At 42.5% G+C, this 18,222-nt stretch overlaps 1 protein-coding gene across 1 annotated transcript in view; it reads left to right on the top strand.

The window, feature by feature from the left end:
* PRKDC (protein kinase, DNA-activated, catalytic subunit) overlaps window positions 1-18,222 on the top strand; it is an 87,844-nt gene that overhangs the window by 49,428 nt on the left and 20,194 nt on the right. Inside the window, exons 56-69 of the mRNA XM_054179622.1 lie at window positions 414-512; window positions 1,819-2,029; window positions 2,555-2,744; window positions 3,832-4,047; window positions 5,352-5,464; window positions 7,548-7,679; window positions 8,886-9,065; window positions 11,321-11,529; window positions 12,205-12,343; window positions 12,983-13,171; window positions 13,864-14,088; window positions 14,697-14,805; window positions 15,863-15,974; window positions 17,485-17,674. Coding sequence (XP_054035597.1) covers window positions 414-512; window positions 1,819-2,029; window positions 2,555-2,744; window positions 3,832-4,047; window positions 5,352-5,464; window positions 7,548-7,679; window positions 8,886-9,065; window positions 11,321-11,529; window positions 12,205-12,343; window positions 12,983-13,171; window positions 13,864-14,088; window positions 14,697-14,805; window positions 15,863-15,974; window positions 17,485-17,674 — 2,314 coding nt within the window. The remainder of the gene's footprint in view (window positions 1-413; window positions 513-1,818; window positions 2,030-2,554; window positions 2,745-3,831; window positions 4,048-5,351; window positions 5,465-7,547; window positions 7,680-8,885; window positions 9,066-11,320; window positions 11,530-12,204; window positions 12,344-12,982; window positions 13,172-13,863; window positions 14,089-14,696; window positions 14,806-15,862; window positions 15,975-17,484; window positions 17,675-18,222) is intronic.

The following is an 18,222-nucleotide window of genomic DNA, read 5'->3' on the forward strand; positions in this document are numbered from 1 at the left end:
TTTGACAAGCAGGTTGTTGTTAAATGCTTTTACCTGGGTTCTATTATGTCCTTTTTCTCAAGATAACTATTTGAATGGATAATTACTGGGAAGAAAAAGTACAGGTAGTTTTTAGTCCAGCATCACATCAGAAAAGCCAATTCCCTGCCTTCTCAGTTGTAACCTTGCAAACTCAGAATTACTTCTGTTTAGCCTTTGTAGCAGCAAATAAACCTAGGAAGTATTACTTAGCTTCCTGATATTTTTCTTTTCTAAGCAATGAAGAAACAAAACATTTTTGGCAATGAATATCTCATGCTACACTGAGATTTTTGAGAGAGGCATGTTCTTCCCTTTCTCCCATCATCCTCATTCTCTTATTTTACTATGGAAAGTCACTAAGAGACATTTTTATCTTACCTATCCTTTCTCAGGGATCCAGAAAGCCAAGCAGATGCTGATTCTCAGGAAATACTCAAACTGGCAAAAGAAATGCTGCTTCAAGGACTAATTGATGGGAATGCTGAACTGCAGTGAGTAAAGAGTGTTGGGAGGCCTGTCTGAAGTAATGAATCTCTATATCACTCTTTCTTTGTTCACAACAGAAGAGTTGATCCTTAGAGGCATTTAAGTATTTTAGTGTGAAAGTGTAGCAGTGACATACCATAATTTCCTTTTATCCCAGTAAGTTACATAAAATTGTGCCCTATAGCATTACACCAAATTTGAAGTGAAGCACACAGCTTTTGAACAAACTTCCAAGCCATGGAGAGGTTGTTTCAGTATGTTAAACCTAATTCTGCCATTAATGTTTTTGAAGAGCAAGAAGGCCCTCACTATACACAAAGACACAAAACCAGATTAAATGGTGGAGGCTGTTGGATTCTTTTACTTCTTTTTTTGTGAAGTAAAATATAGAATAGGAGATCTCTGTGCTTGTCCACACATAGAATCACAGAATGTTAGGAGTTGGAAGGCACCTGGAAAGATCATCCAGTCTAACCTCCCTGTCAGAGCAGGATCACCTAGAGTATGTCACACAGAAATGCATCCAGGTGGGTTTTGAACATCTCCAGAGATGGAGACTCCACCACCTCTCTGGGCAGCCTGCTTCAGGGCTCTGTCACACTCACACTGATAAAGTTTTTCCTTATGTTCACATGGAACCTCCTATTCTCCAGCCTGTATCCATTGTCCCTTGTCCTCTAACTGTACATCACTGAACAGAGCCTGGCTCCATTCTCCTGATACTTGTCCTTCACATCTTTGTAAACATGAATGAGGTCACTCCTCAGTCTCCTCCAAGCTCAAGAGCCCCAGCTCCTCATAACGGAGATGCTCTGCTCTGCACTGGACTCTTTCAAGCAGTTCCCTGAGGTCCTTCTTGAACCGAGGGGCCCAGAACTGGACACAACATTTCAGGTGCAGCCTCACCAGGACAGAGTAGAGGGCCAGGAGAACCTCTCTCTACCTGCTCACCACAGAGTAATAGACCCCAGGATGCCATTGGCCTTCTTAGCCACAAGGTTACATTGCTGGCTCATGATTATCCTCCCAGGTCCTTTTCCCCAGAGTTGCTCTCCTGTAGCACTTCTTGAGAGGAAAACAAGTCAATAGAAATAATTTATTCAGAGTAAACCTTTGACATCAGTCAGATGGCACAGAGCATAGTAGATGAGAGAGGACTTTGATGTAATTCAGTGGAAGAGCCATGCCACGAAAAGGCTGGTTGAAGGCTTTATAATCCTATTGTGTTTTCTTCAAACCCTGACTATTTTGATAGTCTTGTGTTTTCTGTTTTCACATCACCAAGGATAACTGTATTCCTTGCCTTTACAGATTAATTGTTAGGAATTTTTGGAGTGATGAGACAAGGCTACCCACCAAGATTCCTGATCGCATGCTGTCACTGTTAAATTCTTTATATTCCACCAAGATTGAAGCCCAGTACTTGAGTCTGATCACAAATTTTCTCCTTGAAATGACCAGCAGGAGCCCAGATTACTCCAGGAAAATATTTGAGCATCCACTGTCAGAATGCAAATTTCAGGTGAACTGTCATATGTTACCCTGTGTGCAACAAAGTCAGTTCCCTAGTGTAGTTCCTGCTTGGACAAGCATGGCTTAGTGAAGGGGGGGGGAGTTGAGACTGCTTTTTGTAGTTAACAGCTGCAACAGTCCTGGGTTTATGCACAGTATCAGAAGTTTGATGATTTTGTGGGGGCAGCAATGTTGCTTTCTTTCTGAAAAAGAAAGATTCAATTCAAATAGTTAGAAGTATAGCTCATGCATAGAGTACAGAACACTTTAAAAGAGGGTAGTGGAGACAACCATAGAATGGGTTTTGTTCTAAAAGACCTCTAAGATCACTGAGCCCAACTGTCAATCACCATAAGCTGGAGAAGAATTATGAAGAAACAGGAATAGTGGTACAAGACCTGTAAACCAGCTCTCAGCTGGGAGTTTTTGTGTAGTCATGGTCTGCCTCTGTACCTGAGTTGATGTTTTAAGCTCAGGGAAGGAAGGTGAAAAGCCTCCCTTCTTGTTTTTCGTCATTAAAATCTTCTGCCTGTAGGACTTTGTCATTGATTCCAGCTGGCGTTACCAAAGTACCATGCTAACACCTATGTTTGTGGAGTCTCAAGCTTCTCAGAGTCTCCACAGGAATTCATCACAGGAAAGATCCCTTTCTGCTTCTGGATCAGTTGGTGGTCGAGTGAGGGCTACCCAACGACAATATGAATTTACACCTACACAGCATGGCGGTAAGTCCAGACCAGTGTCTTCTGAAGTTTTCTTCTTTGCTGTAAGAATGATTTTACTCTCTTAATTCCTGTTACATGTGAACATTAAATATAAAAATGTAAATGCATTTCTGGTTTTGTTTCCAAGGGTCTTTTGTGGGGTGGGGTGTGATGAGAAAAAACCATCCAGTCACTGTTTTTATTCATCTTGTCTGTATGCTGTGTTCTGCCTGGCATGAGGGAAGTTAGTGTCTTTCCTAACACCTTGAAATCTGTGTTGCCTGTAAACACAGGGAATAATGTTGGGGAGGGGGAAGAAAATGACCTGCTTCATAGAATCATAGAATCAACAAGGTTGGAAAAGACCTCAAAGATCATCAAGTCCAACCTGTCACCCAACACCTCATGACTACTAAACCATGGCACCAAGTGCCACGTCCAGTCCCCTCTTGAACACCCCCAGGGATGGTGACTCCACCACCTCCCTGGGCAGCACATTCCAATGGCCAGCAACTCTCTTGGAGAAGAACTTTCTCCTCACCTCCAGCCTAAACCTCCCCTGGTGCAGCTTGAGACTGTGTCCTCTTGTTCTGGTGCTGGTTGCCTGGGAGAAGAGACCAACCCCCTCCTGTCTACAACCTCCCTTCAGGTAGTTGTAGACAGCAATAAGGTCTCCCCTGAGCCTCCTCTTCTCCAGGCTAAACAACCCCAGCTCCCTCAGCCTCTCCTCGTAGGGCTTGTGCTTGAGACCTCTCCCCAGGCTCATTGCCCTTCTCTGGACACATTCAAGAGTCTCAATGTCCTTCTTAAATTGAGGGGCCCTGAACTGGACACAGGACTCAAGGTGTGGCCTAACCAGTGCTGAGTACAGGGGCACAGTGACTTCCCTGCTCCTGCTGGCCACACTATTCTTGATGCAGGCCAGGATGCCATTGGCCTTCTTGGCCACCTGGGCACAGTGCTGGCTCATGTTTAGGCAGCTGTCAATCAGCACCCCCAGGTCCCTGTCTGTTTGGTAGCTCTCCAGCCACTCTGACCCCAGCCTGTATTACTGCGTGCTGCTTTCACTTGATCTGTGTTCCAGCTCTTTTTGCCATTTCTTTTACAGGTGGTAGAAGTTCTTTTAATTGGCTGACAGGAAGTAGCATTGACACACTGGCAGACTACACAGTTCCTTCTTCCTCTGAATCCGTGTCTTCATCCCTGCTCTTGGTGAATAAACGGAGTGAGAAAACTAAACAAGCAACTTTCAAACCAGTGGGGCCAGATTTTGGGAAAAAGAAGTTGAGTTTGCCTGGAGATGAGGTGGACAACAAAACTAAAGGTCTGCAAGCCTTATGGTGCAGTTTCTGTATGAATATTACATCTTGGTCAGTTATTTGACTGGCAAGTCCATTGTCATTCTAATTGAGGTTCAGCTTGGGAAATCTAGTTTCCAGGAGTGTGTGGTGATCCATAATGAGGTAGAATTGTGCCAGGAGTTGCAAAGCTGTATGTTGCTAAACAAAACCAAAAAAGACTGGATAAAAAAACCCCAGGCAGTTTGATCTTTGCATTCCTACCTCTCCCTAAGGTGATCACAGAGGGAATGTTAGACAGTTCTGTCCCTTCTGTGTTAAATTTGACTGCTTATCTCTTTCAAGGAGAGATCTCTTTAAACTTATTTTTTCCAAACCATTTCAGCTGTGCTGACATGATCCACGATCTGTCATTAGCATTACCTGCAATTTTCTGAGTGTGCTGCTTCATCCACCCAGTCAATAATTGAAAAATACCAGTACTGTTCTGGAATGGCTTAGTCTCCTTCTCCCCATTCCTTTCTCATTTCACCCTTGCCTACTTTGTCATTAATACTTGGACTGGAAGGATGAGAGTAAAGAGTTCAGGCGGAGGACTGACCTTCAGTACCTGAGAGGTGTTTCAGGTATAATGAGGTGGCAGTTTTGAATGGGCCATGCTGAGCTACAGCAACAGAGAGGTCATCTACCTTCCAGTCAGTCCCTGGTTTTCTACCAGGAAAATGTCAGTTACAGTGATATGCTTCTGTTTGCTCACTCTTCTTTCCTGGGAAGTGGGACTGAAGTGAACAGTCTGTAACAGCCTTTTTTCATGCCTGTCCCATGCAGTAACTCATCCAGTGACAGCTACACAATAATAACTTAAAAAATATAGTACTATGTTGTTATTACCCAATCTTTGAATATATTTAGCTCCTCTTTATGTAGCTGGACATCCTCTGTATACTTATATATGTACTCTGTGGAGTCTGGTGCAAATGTCATACTAACCTCTGAGAGTTTAAAATAAATCTGCCATATGGGGCAAAAGTTGTTTATGAATTTTAGCACCTTTGCCAGTGTTAATATTTTAGCCTTTATGCCCTCATCCATGTGCTTCCAGTTTTTATATCAATGGCTTCTTACCCCCTCTGCAAGGAACAACTTCATCTCTTCTCATTTGCTCCCTTGTTGAAAGGCCTTGCGTTGAGTTGTTGATGTGAAACTGAGGAGATTAGCTGGTAAGCTACTAAGCACAGAGAGAATGTTTGTTATTATGTGATGCTCTTGCCTTAAATCTGAAGCTTGCTTGGGAAAGGAAAAGGTGTGGAGATGATTGTGTGTTCCTTAGGTGTAGAAGAGCGAGCAGAAATTCTAAGGCTCCGGCGACGTTTCCTGAAGGACCAAGAGAAGCTCAGCCTGATCTATGCTAGAAAAGGTGTGGCTGAGCAGAAAAGAGAAAAGGTTTGTCAGTCCAAATAAGTTCAAAGCTTTAAGTGCCAATGTCATTTGTACTTCATCTCTAGAAGTAAAGTTTGTGACAAAAGGATGGGTGTGAGGTACTGGTGGCTGCTATGAGAACTGCAAAAGGTATTTGCAAATCCTGCTGTTCACGTGCTTAAAGCTAAGTAATGTCATTAGCATGAGTAGAAAAGAGCTGCATGATGACACTTCCAGTCTAGCACTTAATGTGTAAGAGATGTTTTTATGTTGTGGAATCCCTAACAGCTATGAGAAACTATTTATGGTTGTCATCCTGGAAATTAAGAGCTTTGAAGCTACTCTGCAGCTCCTACTCTGCAGAAATAGTTGGAGAACATGATCCAGTGTCTGAAGGTGAACTCAACCATGTGATACAGCTGATGGACAAACCAGAACTGTCATGTGCTTTTAACCCCAAGGAATGGCAGTAATAATCATTTGCTGAGTGTTTGTCAAGGCCAGGAACTTAGTACTATGTGGGTTTCCTGGTTGTGTTATGTACTTAAAATATGCTTAAGAATGTTAAGCTCTGTAACAGTTTTTCAGAGGTTCATGTTACTAAAAATAACATAATCATCCAAAAATTGTAGCAGTTAGACCAAAAGCAAAGGAGCCCAGGACTGAGAGCTGCCAGTCTGAGACACTCTTATAATTATTTGTAGCTGCAGACAACTGTCTAAACAGAGTTCATGTCTGGAAGAACCACACAAACACCTATTTTAGCCAATCTGTATTTGCTTGCAGGCTTATAGCTGCCATTTCCTCCCTCCCTCCCTACAAGACAGAACCTGTAATAGCATTCTGTATGACACTCCAAAATGCAACCAACAAAACCTCTTGTGATATTCCACAATAAAAGACCAGAAATGGCTCTGAATGCCCTCAGGAGCCCTAAGGCTTTTCCAGGGATTTGTTGCACATAAACACACAGGGAGCTCAGTGGCTTGTGTGTACCTGATGGGGCAAAAGAGGACAAAGTAGATCCTGACCAAGAAAGTATTTGGAAATAGCTTTAGTAGAGTGCTAATTCTCCCAGCATATTGCTCTTGAACTAATTTTTTTAAAGCACAGAATGCTGGGGGTTGGAGGGGGCCTCCAGAGATCATCAAGTCCCAACTCCTCTGCCAAAGCAGGGTCACCTAGGGCAGGCCACACAGGAGCACATCCAGGTTTTGAAAGTCTCCAGAGAAGGAGAAAATCATCCTGTTGAAGCTGTGTAGAAAAAAAAATCACTGGGCTCAAACAGCAAAATTATGAAGGGTGTACAGAGGAGGAAAAATTCTTCAAGCTTTCTTCTGTTTCCATCCTCCATTCTACTCATGCATACACCCACCACTGGTCTGCTACTTTAACTGGTAATGGCAGTAGTTAGAAAATAAAATCCCAGCTTCTAAATTGCTGCTGATTCCCTCAATGGCATATCAGCACTATGAAAAGGAAGGCAGAGGAAGAGTTGAGCTTTGGCTGTATCTGGTAGTAGCTCTTGTTCAGTTTAAATGGATTTCTTTAAGCCTCAGCAACAGGCAGGGCAGCTAGTTAGGAACTGCACTTTACAACAGTTTTATTATGGTTTGGTTTAAGTTTTACTAGGAATTAATTCTACCAGGTTCATCCCCATCCCACTGTGTGAAACAAAAAAGCCCCTAGCTCTAGGAACCTCTTTTTGCTCTGCAGCTGGACCAGCCTGAGAACCATCACATTATGGACTACTGTGGCTCAGCTGGCAGGCAGTAACTGGCAGCTCACTGGCTGTCAGTCACAGTCATTCTCTTTATAAGTGATTTAAACAGTCCTTGCCTGGAAGCAGGAACTAGAAGGCATTAATATTAAAAATTAATGACTGAAGTAAGACTGTGAACAAGACTTTGGAGTTTTTTTCATTGACTAAGATAATTCTGAGTTTAACCATGTTCCAGCTATGTAGAAAATGTATTTGTTTTAATGAGCATGGCCAAAGTTTGCCAGGCACTTGAGAAACACTCTTGCTTGTTTTGTCTTCTCTAGATACAGCTCTGGCCAAGTAATGTGGTTGTTATTTTTGTGTAACATGAGCAATGCATTTCAGGAGATGAAATCTGAGCTGAAGATGAAGCACCATGCCCAGGTTACTTTGTACAGAAGTTACCGAGTAGGAGACCTCCCTGACATCCAGATTGAGTACTGCAGTCTCATTGCCCCTCTGCAGGGCCTTGCCCAGGTCTGTCTGCTTTTCAAAGATCATTTCTGAGGTTTTCTGTTCTTGTAGGGAAAACAGCATGTAGTTGGGCAACTGCTTTCAAAACTGATTTTGTGTTTTATAGTCAACTACTGTTTAAAGAGCCTGTTTTGAGGGAGTGCGTCTCCTGTGCCTGGGCTGCTGCAGTGATGAGAGGATTCCTTGTAGCTTGCCTCAACTGAGCAATTGAGTTGATCACTGAGGACCTGAGATATCAGCTCTTCTCCATTGCCTCTGGGTTCCTCTATTTGAGAAGCAGATGGTGGTGGTCTTTACAGACATTACTGCAAAGGACATCTCACTGTACAGCAAACCCCCTGCCATTTGAATTCTTTTTATGGCTGTAGTGGAGTTGTAAAAGTGCAAATGAAGTTATTGTGGCTAAGCTGTGGACTCAGTGTACTTGGTAAAGCTGATTCAGCATTCCTTTTCCTTTCCCAAAAGCAGTAGAAACTGTAGGCTGAACCTATCCAATTTTACAGTGTTTGGGAAGTCACAATGTTCCTGATTAACTTGGTATTTAATTTCTTTTGAAGGTGCTTATCTCTGTGTAGGAAGTAGCACATTCATGAGTTGTCTGAATAACATTAGATCAAGAGGTAGACTAAACTCCAGTCCTATGCTAGGCTAAGATGCACAGGAGTATGTTACACATGAAAAATGGGTGTCTGGGTTGCAAAAATGCATTTAAATATCAGATGGAACTCTCTGTCTGTACAGACAGTCTGTTTCTCTGGGGTAGCTCTGTGAATGGTAGATCAGGGTCTCCTTACACGTTGATGCCCTCTGTTTTGACCTGAATCCCTCCTCGCTGGCAGTGGTGTCTGTGGGATGATGTTGGGTGTCTGGTTCCTGCAGGAATTGTGACTATGTGAAAACCTGCATTGTCTTGGAGTTCCTTTATGCAGAAGAATTAAGATACGGATTAGGGATATGAATGGCTAGTAAAATACATTGTCTTGGAGTTTCTTTATGCAGAAGAATTAAGATATGGATTAGGGATATGAATGGCTAATAAAATAATTCCTAGCATAGGTGTGGTAGGTACATGCCAGACTAATTATTCCACTCCCAAAAGAGTGTCCACATAGGGATTAGGTACAGCGTGGGTCACAGCTCTTAGTTTTATTTATTGGTTTATTATGTCACGGCAAGATCCAATGACATTGCTTTCCTTGGACTTGGCAGAAAGATCCAGCGTTTGCCAAGCAGCTTTTCAGCAGTTTGTTTGGTGGAATTCTTCATGAGGTAGAAAAATCCAAAACTCCTTCTGAGAAAAAAGCCATCAGCCAGAAGCTGCTGAGAGACTTCAATCATTTCCTGAGCACGAGCGTGGCTTACTTTCCACCGTTCATTGCATGCATCCAGGTAAATCCCTGCTGTGTGGCATGAAAATGACTATCATGGCTCTGAATGTGTGAACAGCACCTGTGGTAGGTTAAATACTAGTACTGAAATACACACAGAGATGGAAAGAGAATTGTTAAGCAAATGGATATTTCATAGAATCATAGAATCAATAAGGTTGGAAAAGACCTCAGAGATCATCAAGTCCACCCTGTCACCCAGGACCTCATGACTGCTAAACCATGGCACCAAGTGTCACATCCAATCCCTTTTTGAACACCTCCAGGGACAGTGACTCCACCACCTCCCTGGGGAGCCCCTTCCAGTGCCTAACAACTCTCTCTGTGAAGAACTGTCCCCTCACCTCAATCCTAAACTTGACTCTTGTTAAGGTGAACAAGGTCATTCGTGCCTCTGAACTGTTTTTTTTTCAAGGTTTCTGCAATTTCTGATCTGTAAAGTTTGAGTCACCTTTTAATGTTTTCAGTTGCATCAGTAACAAGAAGAGGCTTGATTTGAAATGGAAGCCACAATTGAAAGGGTTACTTGGGTGTCATGCATCTCTTCCTGATTCTGGGAAGCGCTTACTGAGGAATACTGTGATGCCTGTAGGATATCAGCAGCCGTCAGACTGCTTCTTGTTAGCCTTATTTATTCTGTCAAATTAATCTCCTGAAGTAATTGGGGGCTTCCAATAATGAGATAAGGGCTCACTCCCTCCAAAGGGTGAGTGGGTGAACCACAGCCATTTTACTGGAAGGGAAGCACAAGACTTTCTACTCATAAAACAGTCTGTGGACTTGATTTTATTTACCCCACATTTCAAAGGAGATTAAAAAAACCCCCAAACTTCTCCAACCACCTGTTACATACCTACTGTCGCTGTATTTAATGTTTCTTGTCAACTATGTTGATCCTAACGTTGTGTCTGGTTTGTAGCTCTTCAAATAGTCTTCATCTGAAGGGCAGTTCTTGCTGTTATGGAGAATTAAATGCTCTGTGACAGCAGCTGTCATAGGTAATACAGGAGAAATGTCTAGTTTGGACTAGCTTTTTAGACTGTGACAAACTTTGACTCCTTAGTGCTTGGATTTACACATCTGAAAAAATGCAATCTCTTGTTTGCTTTTTTTTTCTGTGCAGCTGCAGAAAAGGTCAAATACTATGGGGATTTTTCTGGGCTGGCTTGGAATTTTTCTAGCCAACATCTCACAATAGCTGTCTGTTAATATTCCCTCTTCACATTGTATTTGTTGGTTCCCTGTCTTGATATCATTCTTTGTGTTGATTTATGCTGTCTGTTAAGCCCCATTAATCACACTGTTGTGTTAGATTGCCTTTTTCTGAACAGATGTAAAGTGAAGTCTCAAAAAAAAAGAGGTAAGTTAAAATAAGCCAAAAATAGACATTTTTTAATAGTAATAAGAGCATCTCACTGCCATCCCCCTTCAGTAACAAAAGAACAGCAGCATGAAGGCAAGCCTCAGCCTGGGTGTTTGAGCATCCTGTGTGACAGTGAGAGGAAAACCTTTTCCCAACAGGGAGTAGAGTTCATCTTGATCAGGAGAGAGAGCTGGGAGAGGGGGTGGGAAAGCAGACAGTGCCAAGCTGTCATTTGGCTCACAAAGGCTGTCCTCATGGCTTGGCCATTTGGAAATGCAGCTCCTGATCCCTATATACCAACAGTATATATGTTTCAGAAAGGCTTCCTACTTCCCTGCTGTTTCTTTCTGGTGGTTTGATTTTATTTATCTTTTTAGTCTTCTACAGGTTCAGGTCTCATCAGGAGAGTAACTTGGTAGTAGAAAGAGCTGTTTCATTCTACAGGTATAATCTCAAAATGGACTGTGAGGCTCTGGGATTGGCTTTCAGAACAGATTAAAAAAGAGCTGAAACACCACTGAATATAGGTTATGTGAAATGCAGCTGTGGTGTAGCAGGCACCATGCTGCCAACAGAGGGAAGACTGAGGCTGTGAATGTGGCCATCTGCCTCTTTTCCTGCTTCCATGTGTTTCTGTGAAGAGAGTTGTCCTCTCCCTGGAGGCAGCAAAGCAGAAGGGTTATTCTTTGCTGTTCTCTGTCCCAAGGGAGACAGCACAGAAGGAGAAGGTTCCACTTTCCCCAGAGGTGGGAACTTCTGGAGACCTAGCAGCTTATATCCAAAGCTTGCACTGCAGGAAGAGGGATAGCAAACCTGTGATCTGCAGGAGGTAACTGCCAGTACTGTTTTATACCAAGTTGCTTAGACCTGGTTTGTTTTCTTTTCTTTTATAGGAGATGAGTTACAGGCACAGGGAACTGCTAGAACTGGATTCAGCTAATGTGAGCACAAGCTGCCTTGCAAGTTTACAGCAGCCTGTGGGTATCCTTCTTCTAGAGCATGCACTGATGGCTCTGTCCCCTGAGGAGGAGCCACCACCCAAGCGGATGCGTGGAAGGACAGAGCTTCCCCCAGACGTGATCAGATGGATTGAGCTTGCAAAGTAAAGTCTTGTTTGAGACAATTTACTCCCATTTAGCTTTGTCTTGTGAAGAACTCTGCTTTTTATGGCTTTTGGGATTTCCTTTTTAGTCTTTCCCTCTTTTGGAATTAGATACACTTTGAATTTCTAGTCAGTTAATTGCTGTGTTTCAGTTAGAACAGTTAGACTTAGCAGCTGTGCAGCCTGGTGATGCTCTCAGGCTGCTGAAAACCATCTTGTTGATAGCTTCTCAACTGCAGGGTTTCCCACAGTTCAGGTATTACCCAACAAAATAAAGCTGATCTAGTCAAATATATATTTATAGAATCATAGAATTAGTAGGGTTGGAAGGATCATCCAGTTCCAAACCCCTGCCATGGGCAGGGACCCCTCACACTAGATCAGGTTGCTCACAGCCACATCCAGCCTGGCCTTAAAAACCTCCAGGGATGAGGCTTCCACCACCTCCCTGGGCAACCTGTGCCAGTGTCTCACCACCCTCATGGGGAAGAACTTCTTCCTAGCATCCAATCTGAATCTACCCATTTCTAGTTTTCTTCCATTTATGATGTTATATTACAAATATTGCTATTAGAAGCCAGTAGTCATTGAATCCTCCTTTTTCTAAATAGCTGATGTTTGCAGTGAAGTTCCTCTGTTCGACTGAGTGAAAGATTTCCCTTCTCATTCATCTAGGCTCTACCGATCTCTGGGGGATTACGATGTCCTGCGTGGCATTTTCAGTGGTAAGATTGGGACTAAGGAAATTACACAGAAAGCATTGATGGCAGAAGCAAGGAGTGATTATGCTGAAGCAGCGAAATGCTATGATGAGGTAAAATGACAATGATCTATTTTTTGTTTGTTTGTTTCATAAACCTCCCATGAATTAAAACTAAGAAGCCAAAATGAGAAGCGGCATCACCTGGAAAGGTTGGACCGGATGATCTGGGGGTCCCTTCCAAGCTTGCCTTCTATGAGACTGTTTAAAATGTCCTTGTGTTTTGTTTGATTGATTTCTCAGTCTGTAAAGACATGGGAAGAGATGAGCAGTCATCACAGAACAGCAACTGTGATGCTTTTTACTGCTTGTTACAAGGCCTCATGTGTGTGGTCACCTGGGCAGACAGATGAAGCGCCATGGACACACAGCCACCCCAAGTGAGCAAACTGCATGTGCTCATGGCAGAGAATGTCTGAGCTATAGTGGGTAAAAATAAAGGAGGATCTCATTAACCTTCCTTTAAAGTCCTCCCTCTTTTACAGTACAGGTTTACTGAAGATGGCTGCCTGAAATTCATTTATATACCAATACTTACAAGCTTGAATATTCTGCAGTGAATGTTGCTGTCCCATTCTGGTAAATGGGTAGCTCTGAGCCAGTGAATTGGTGTTAAGTTCCTGGTGACTTAAAATTGAAACTAATGTCAGATTCCAGCTGAGAATCTTCCTCCCCCTTGATTTCATTCCCTAGGCACTCTCTAAGGAAGAGTGGCAAGATGGAGACCCAACAGAAGCAGAGAAGGACTTCTGGGAACTTGCTTCTCTGGAATGCTATGACCACCTCACAGAGTGGAAGTCTCTGGAGTATTGTGCTACCATGAATATTGATAGTGGAAAACCTCCAGACCTAAGCAAAACATGGGATGATCCGTTTTTTCAGGTTTTAAAAATCTCTTCATTAATTCTGCACTGGGTTTATCTCTGCAGGGATGTCCTACAGCAGTGTGGTTGTGGGTGGAAATCAGTTGCCTTATTTGGGTTCATTTCATTATGAGAATTGGCAGAGAGTTGTGTATATAAAATAACTGAAGCCATTGCTTCTGCTTTTAACAATGGTTTCATTTTTACCTTGAGTCTCTGGCTGGTCATATGGTACCAGCTTTATCACCATCACCTTCTTGCAGTGTTTTTGTTACTTTTATCAGGTTTGTTTGATTCATGTGGAATGTGCTGCCCAGGGAGGTAGTAGAATCACCGACAATGGAGGTGTTCAAAAAAGGATTGGATGTGGCACTTGAAGCCATGATTTAGCTGTCAGGAGGTGTTAGGTATTAGCTAATAGGTTGGACTTTATGATCTCTGAGGTCTTTTCCAACCTGGCTGATTCTATGATGCTATGTTTTAAGAGTCACCAAGCCACTGCTTTTGAAACTGGCAGAATTTGCTAACAACTTCTTGAGCCTACCGGGAAAGGCTGCTGTGATTTGCTAGCAAACTGGAATTTGTCCAGAGGGAAAACACTGAAGTAAACAGTTAAATATGTGAATATTTCATTTGATCTGCCACTGAGAACAAAACATTGACCATCTACTATTCCATCCCTAGAAATGAAACCTGTATTTTCCCTTGCAGGAGACATACCTGCCCTACATCATACGCAGTAAGCTGAAGTTACTGCTCCGTGGGGAAAACGACCAAGCCTTGCTGACTTTCATTGATGAGGCAATGAAGACAGAACAGAAGAAAGCCATTATAGAGATGCATTACAGCCAAGAGCTTAGTCTGCTTTACATCCTACAAGATGATTTTGACAGAGCCAAGTATTATATCAGCAATGGCATGCAGGTCTTCATGCAGGTAACAATCCCTGCTATCTCTGGTATGATTTGTCCATACAGACTCATGAAACAAAGTCGTTGCTGTTACTGGTGCTAGGTTGTACTCACTGCAGAAGCACTTGCCCAAATACAATGAAATCTACGTGCTTTCCAATTGTGTGACAATTTTTGAGCTCACTGCTTGCAATGATGAGAGGTGAGCCAGCCAGAGAAGTGCATCCTCCTATTCTCATTGTTTTGTTGTGATGATTTCATCTATGAGAAATCTTTCAGAGTAATTGTTTGTGTACATTTATTTAATTCATCTTTTCAGAAACATCCTGTCCTCAGAACAAGCTTGGAAAGAGTATTACACTGAGAGGCTACAAATTCCTTCCATTACCAAGTTTTGATTAGACTGTAGGACTAAAGCCTAGGGTAGGAAATGCAGCTAGAATGTGCCTCTCTGCTTGTCCAAAGCTGAGTTGCTCTCAGATTACAGGCTATTAACTGACTTGTAAAAGCTTGGGCTGTAGAGCATGATATATAATAGCATCAGATAAAGAGTTTGTAGAGCACTGAATAGAACCACATTGTAAATCCTATGTATGAAATCTTCCATTCTCTCTTCTCTCCCTTTCTTCTCAGAGTTATTCCAGCATTGATACTTTGCTGTATCAGAGTCGAATGACCAAGCTGCAGTCTGTGCAAGCTCTGACAGAAATACAGGATTTTATCAGCTTTATGACCAAGAGAAGTAAGGATTTCCATTTTGTTTTCCCTTAAGTGATTTTCCTTTCATAGAGGGAGCTGGGGTTGCTTAGAAGAGGAGGCTCAGGGGACACCATATTGCTCTCCACAACTACCTGAAGGGAGGTTGTAGACGGGTGGGGGCTGGTCTCTTCTCCCAGGCAACCAGCACCAGAACAAGAGGACACACCCACAAGCTGTGCCAGGGGAGGTTTAGACTTGATGTTAGGAAGAAGTTCTTCATAGAGAGAGTGATTGGCCATTGGAATGTGCTGCCCAGGGAGGTAGTGGAGTCGCCATCACTGGAGGTGTTTAAGAGGAGACTTGATGGGGTGCTTGGCGCCATGGTTTAGTTGATTAGATGGTGTTGGATGATGAGTTGGACTTGATGATCTCGAAGCTCTCTTCCAACCTGGTTTATTCTATTCTATTCTATATTCATGGTGTACCTGCACTTCAAATTTCTGTTTCCCCATTTAGGGGGAGTAAACCCCTGCTTGAAGGATCACAGGTCTGGAATTACTTCTTATTGTCTTCTTGTGTAAGATGGGCTTGAAGATAACTCTGTGTCCTATTGCAAAGCTTCATTAGCTTAGCTGTTCTGATAAGAGCTGAGCATCTCTCTTAGTTTAAAGCTAATCCTCACACTTTCAAGGTTTTTTTGGGGGTCACTTTTGGTAGCAAATAGTGGTTAGCAAAAATAAAGGATGGGTGTGGGGTACCATTTATAGCTACTGAGGTAGGCATGAAATCCAAATTTGTGCACATGAACCAAATGATGTATTAAATTTAGCTAACAGTTCCACAGTATTCCAGCATATTCCTGTATGGAAGCTGATTCCCAGTGAGTGACAGCTGACACTGATGGTATTGAATCTGCTGTGCTTCAGCAGTAAACACAAGCAACATGATCACCAAGTAGTGTATTGAATGCAAGCCCAGAAGTGCAAAGTTTGTGATTTTACTGCAGTTTTCTGGTTTCAGTGTCAGACTATGTTTATTTTTGGCCCTTTTCACGCTCGTTGGATTTGGATGCATTTGAAGCATTCCTAATTGATTTCTAGGTAACCTAGCTTCACAGGCTTCCCTGAAGAGACTTCTCAGAACTTGGACAAGCAGATATCCAGATGCTAAAATGGATCCTATGAACATCTGGGATGATATCATTACAAACCGGTAAAATTATGTTCTTGGGTTAGCTTTAGTTCTGTCTGCCTGTTGGGTGCTGTTTCTAATGCTGCTTCCTCTCCCATGGAGGGGTGGGTGTTGAACCACTAACTCTTGCAATGGCTTTATCAATGTAATCAATTTTTGTATGATTAACTTGTGGTGAGAGGCAATATGTGGTTGAGAAATGGCCAGGGAATAAACAGTATTTTGATGGGGATGTATTGCATCAATGATTGCATGCTCTGTGCCAGCTAGCCCACCTCAGCAGCCCTCAAACACATCCACTTCTAAATGGGCAGGCTAGCTGCATTTATTTCCATGAAACACCATCCCAAGGGCCAGTCTGTTACCAACAGTAATACTTCCTGGGCTGACCTGGAGTTAGGGACTGTACACAATAATCCCAGCCCTGTCACTGTCAGTGCTTCACCTGTTTATAGGAGAGTTAATAACCAGGGCTGTAATTAGAGATTTCTTCTGTGTGACTGTTGCTAGAAGGAGCAAAGGCTCTCTGGAGACTCCTTTGGAGTAGCTCCAGAGAAGCTGGAATGCTTTTTCAAATCCTGAAGTTTTCTGTCCTCCCAGTAGTGTCTGTCTTCATCCCAATCCATTCCTCCAGTGCAGATCTAGATTCTTTCTCTTTTCTTGGGGGACATCTTCAACTGCTCTCTGCTGATACCCACTGTGCTTTGCAGTTTATTTTCTCTTGGTGTCAGGAAAGGTGGGCTACAGAAGAGCTTATTGCAGTTAAATATTAGGCAGAATACATGGTATGTCTTACTCCTTTACAAAGTCACAAAACATTTGTGACTTGAGGGGCGGTCAGTGACTTAATCACCTCTATGTGCTTTTAGAAAACCTTTGTTTCATTCTAAATTCATGGAATGGATTGGGTTGGATGGGACCTTAAAGATCATCTAATTACTGACAAAGGATGTTCCAAGCCCCATTCCAGCCTGCAGAGCTGTGCATTATACATAAATGAGAGATGCTGTTAAATTAGAATGAGAAGGATTGAGCACTGATTCATGGCAATCCCCTTTCAAATGCTGAGTATGGTCTCTGGTCTTTTCTGCAACCCAGACTTCAATGTTTACATGTGTTGGTGTGATGCACATTTGGATTGCAGATTGACTTAAAATACAGCCTTGCACTTACACTGTATAATGGAGACTCCTGGAGGCATTTCTATCAAGCTAGCATGAAAGTTCTGGCTTGGTGAAGTTAGAGGTTATAACTAGCATTTAAAAAGAATAAACCAACCAAAAACCTCCAACCCACTCTATTGTTGTACTTTTCTAATACTTAATCTCATCAGTTCAAGATCCTGGAATGCTCTCAGGGTCAGCTTGTCCTGGTTATGACTTTACAAACAGGCCAGTGTTTAGCCCCTGCTGAAGGTGATTGCTCCAGCTTGCTGGAGCTTTGTTTGCTGTCAGGCAGATCAACACTTTTGAATGTTCATTTCCCTTGGATGCATCCCAGAGTGATCTGTACTTCTGTTGTCATTGTGCAGGTGTTTCTTTCTTGACAAGCTGCAGGAGAAATTTCTCTGTGATCAGACCAATGATAGTATGGAGGTGGATGAAGACTCTGCTGCTGGAGACCAAATGGAAGTGGATCAACAGGGTGAAGACATTTATACAATGATTAAAAGCTGCAAATTTAACATGAAAATGAAGATGGTAGAAAGTGCCAGGAAACAGGTGACTGTACTGTCTGATAGCTTCCACTTGTGTGAGAAAATGCATAGAAACTGCAGCTGGAAAAGCCCCTTGGTAGTCTTGGGCACCTTTTTATCAGAGCAGACCTTGTTTCTTTTTCACCTTGCTGAGCAGGACAGTTAGAAAGCTCAAGAAAGTCAGTTCCAAAGCAAAAAGACAGAAATGGATGAATATTGATCACAAGCTTGATGATAATTTGTCATTACTGGAAATGTGCCTGAAAGCCCCTTTGATCCACAGATGGTTTCTGACACTCTATTGAAATAATTCAGCCTTGAATGGAAGGGATGCTTGCAACCAAACATTATGCTTTTTCTTTATTTACAAATAATCTCTTCTGTACAAGAAAACAAATCAATTTCAGCTTGAGTCAATATCATTTACTACCATCAGCAATGATGAAGCATTTTAGGATTCTGTGGTTTTTTACATTTTTTATTAATGCTGCTAGGTTAATACCTATATAAAGAACTAAAGCTAAATGACTTGGTAATTCTGGGTTGGATCTGGCTGGCTCTTAAAATGACTGA

The sequence above is a fragment of the Dryobates pubescens genome, chromosome 3 (assembly GCF_014839835.1).
Source record: "Dryobates pubescens isolate bDryPub1 chromosome 3, bDryPub1.pri, whole genome shotgun sequence".
NCBI classification, from domain to species: domain Eukaryota; kingdom Metazoa; phylum Chordata; class Aves; order Piciformes; family Picidae; genus Dryobates; species Dryobates pubescens.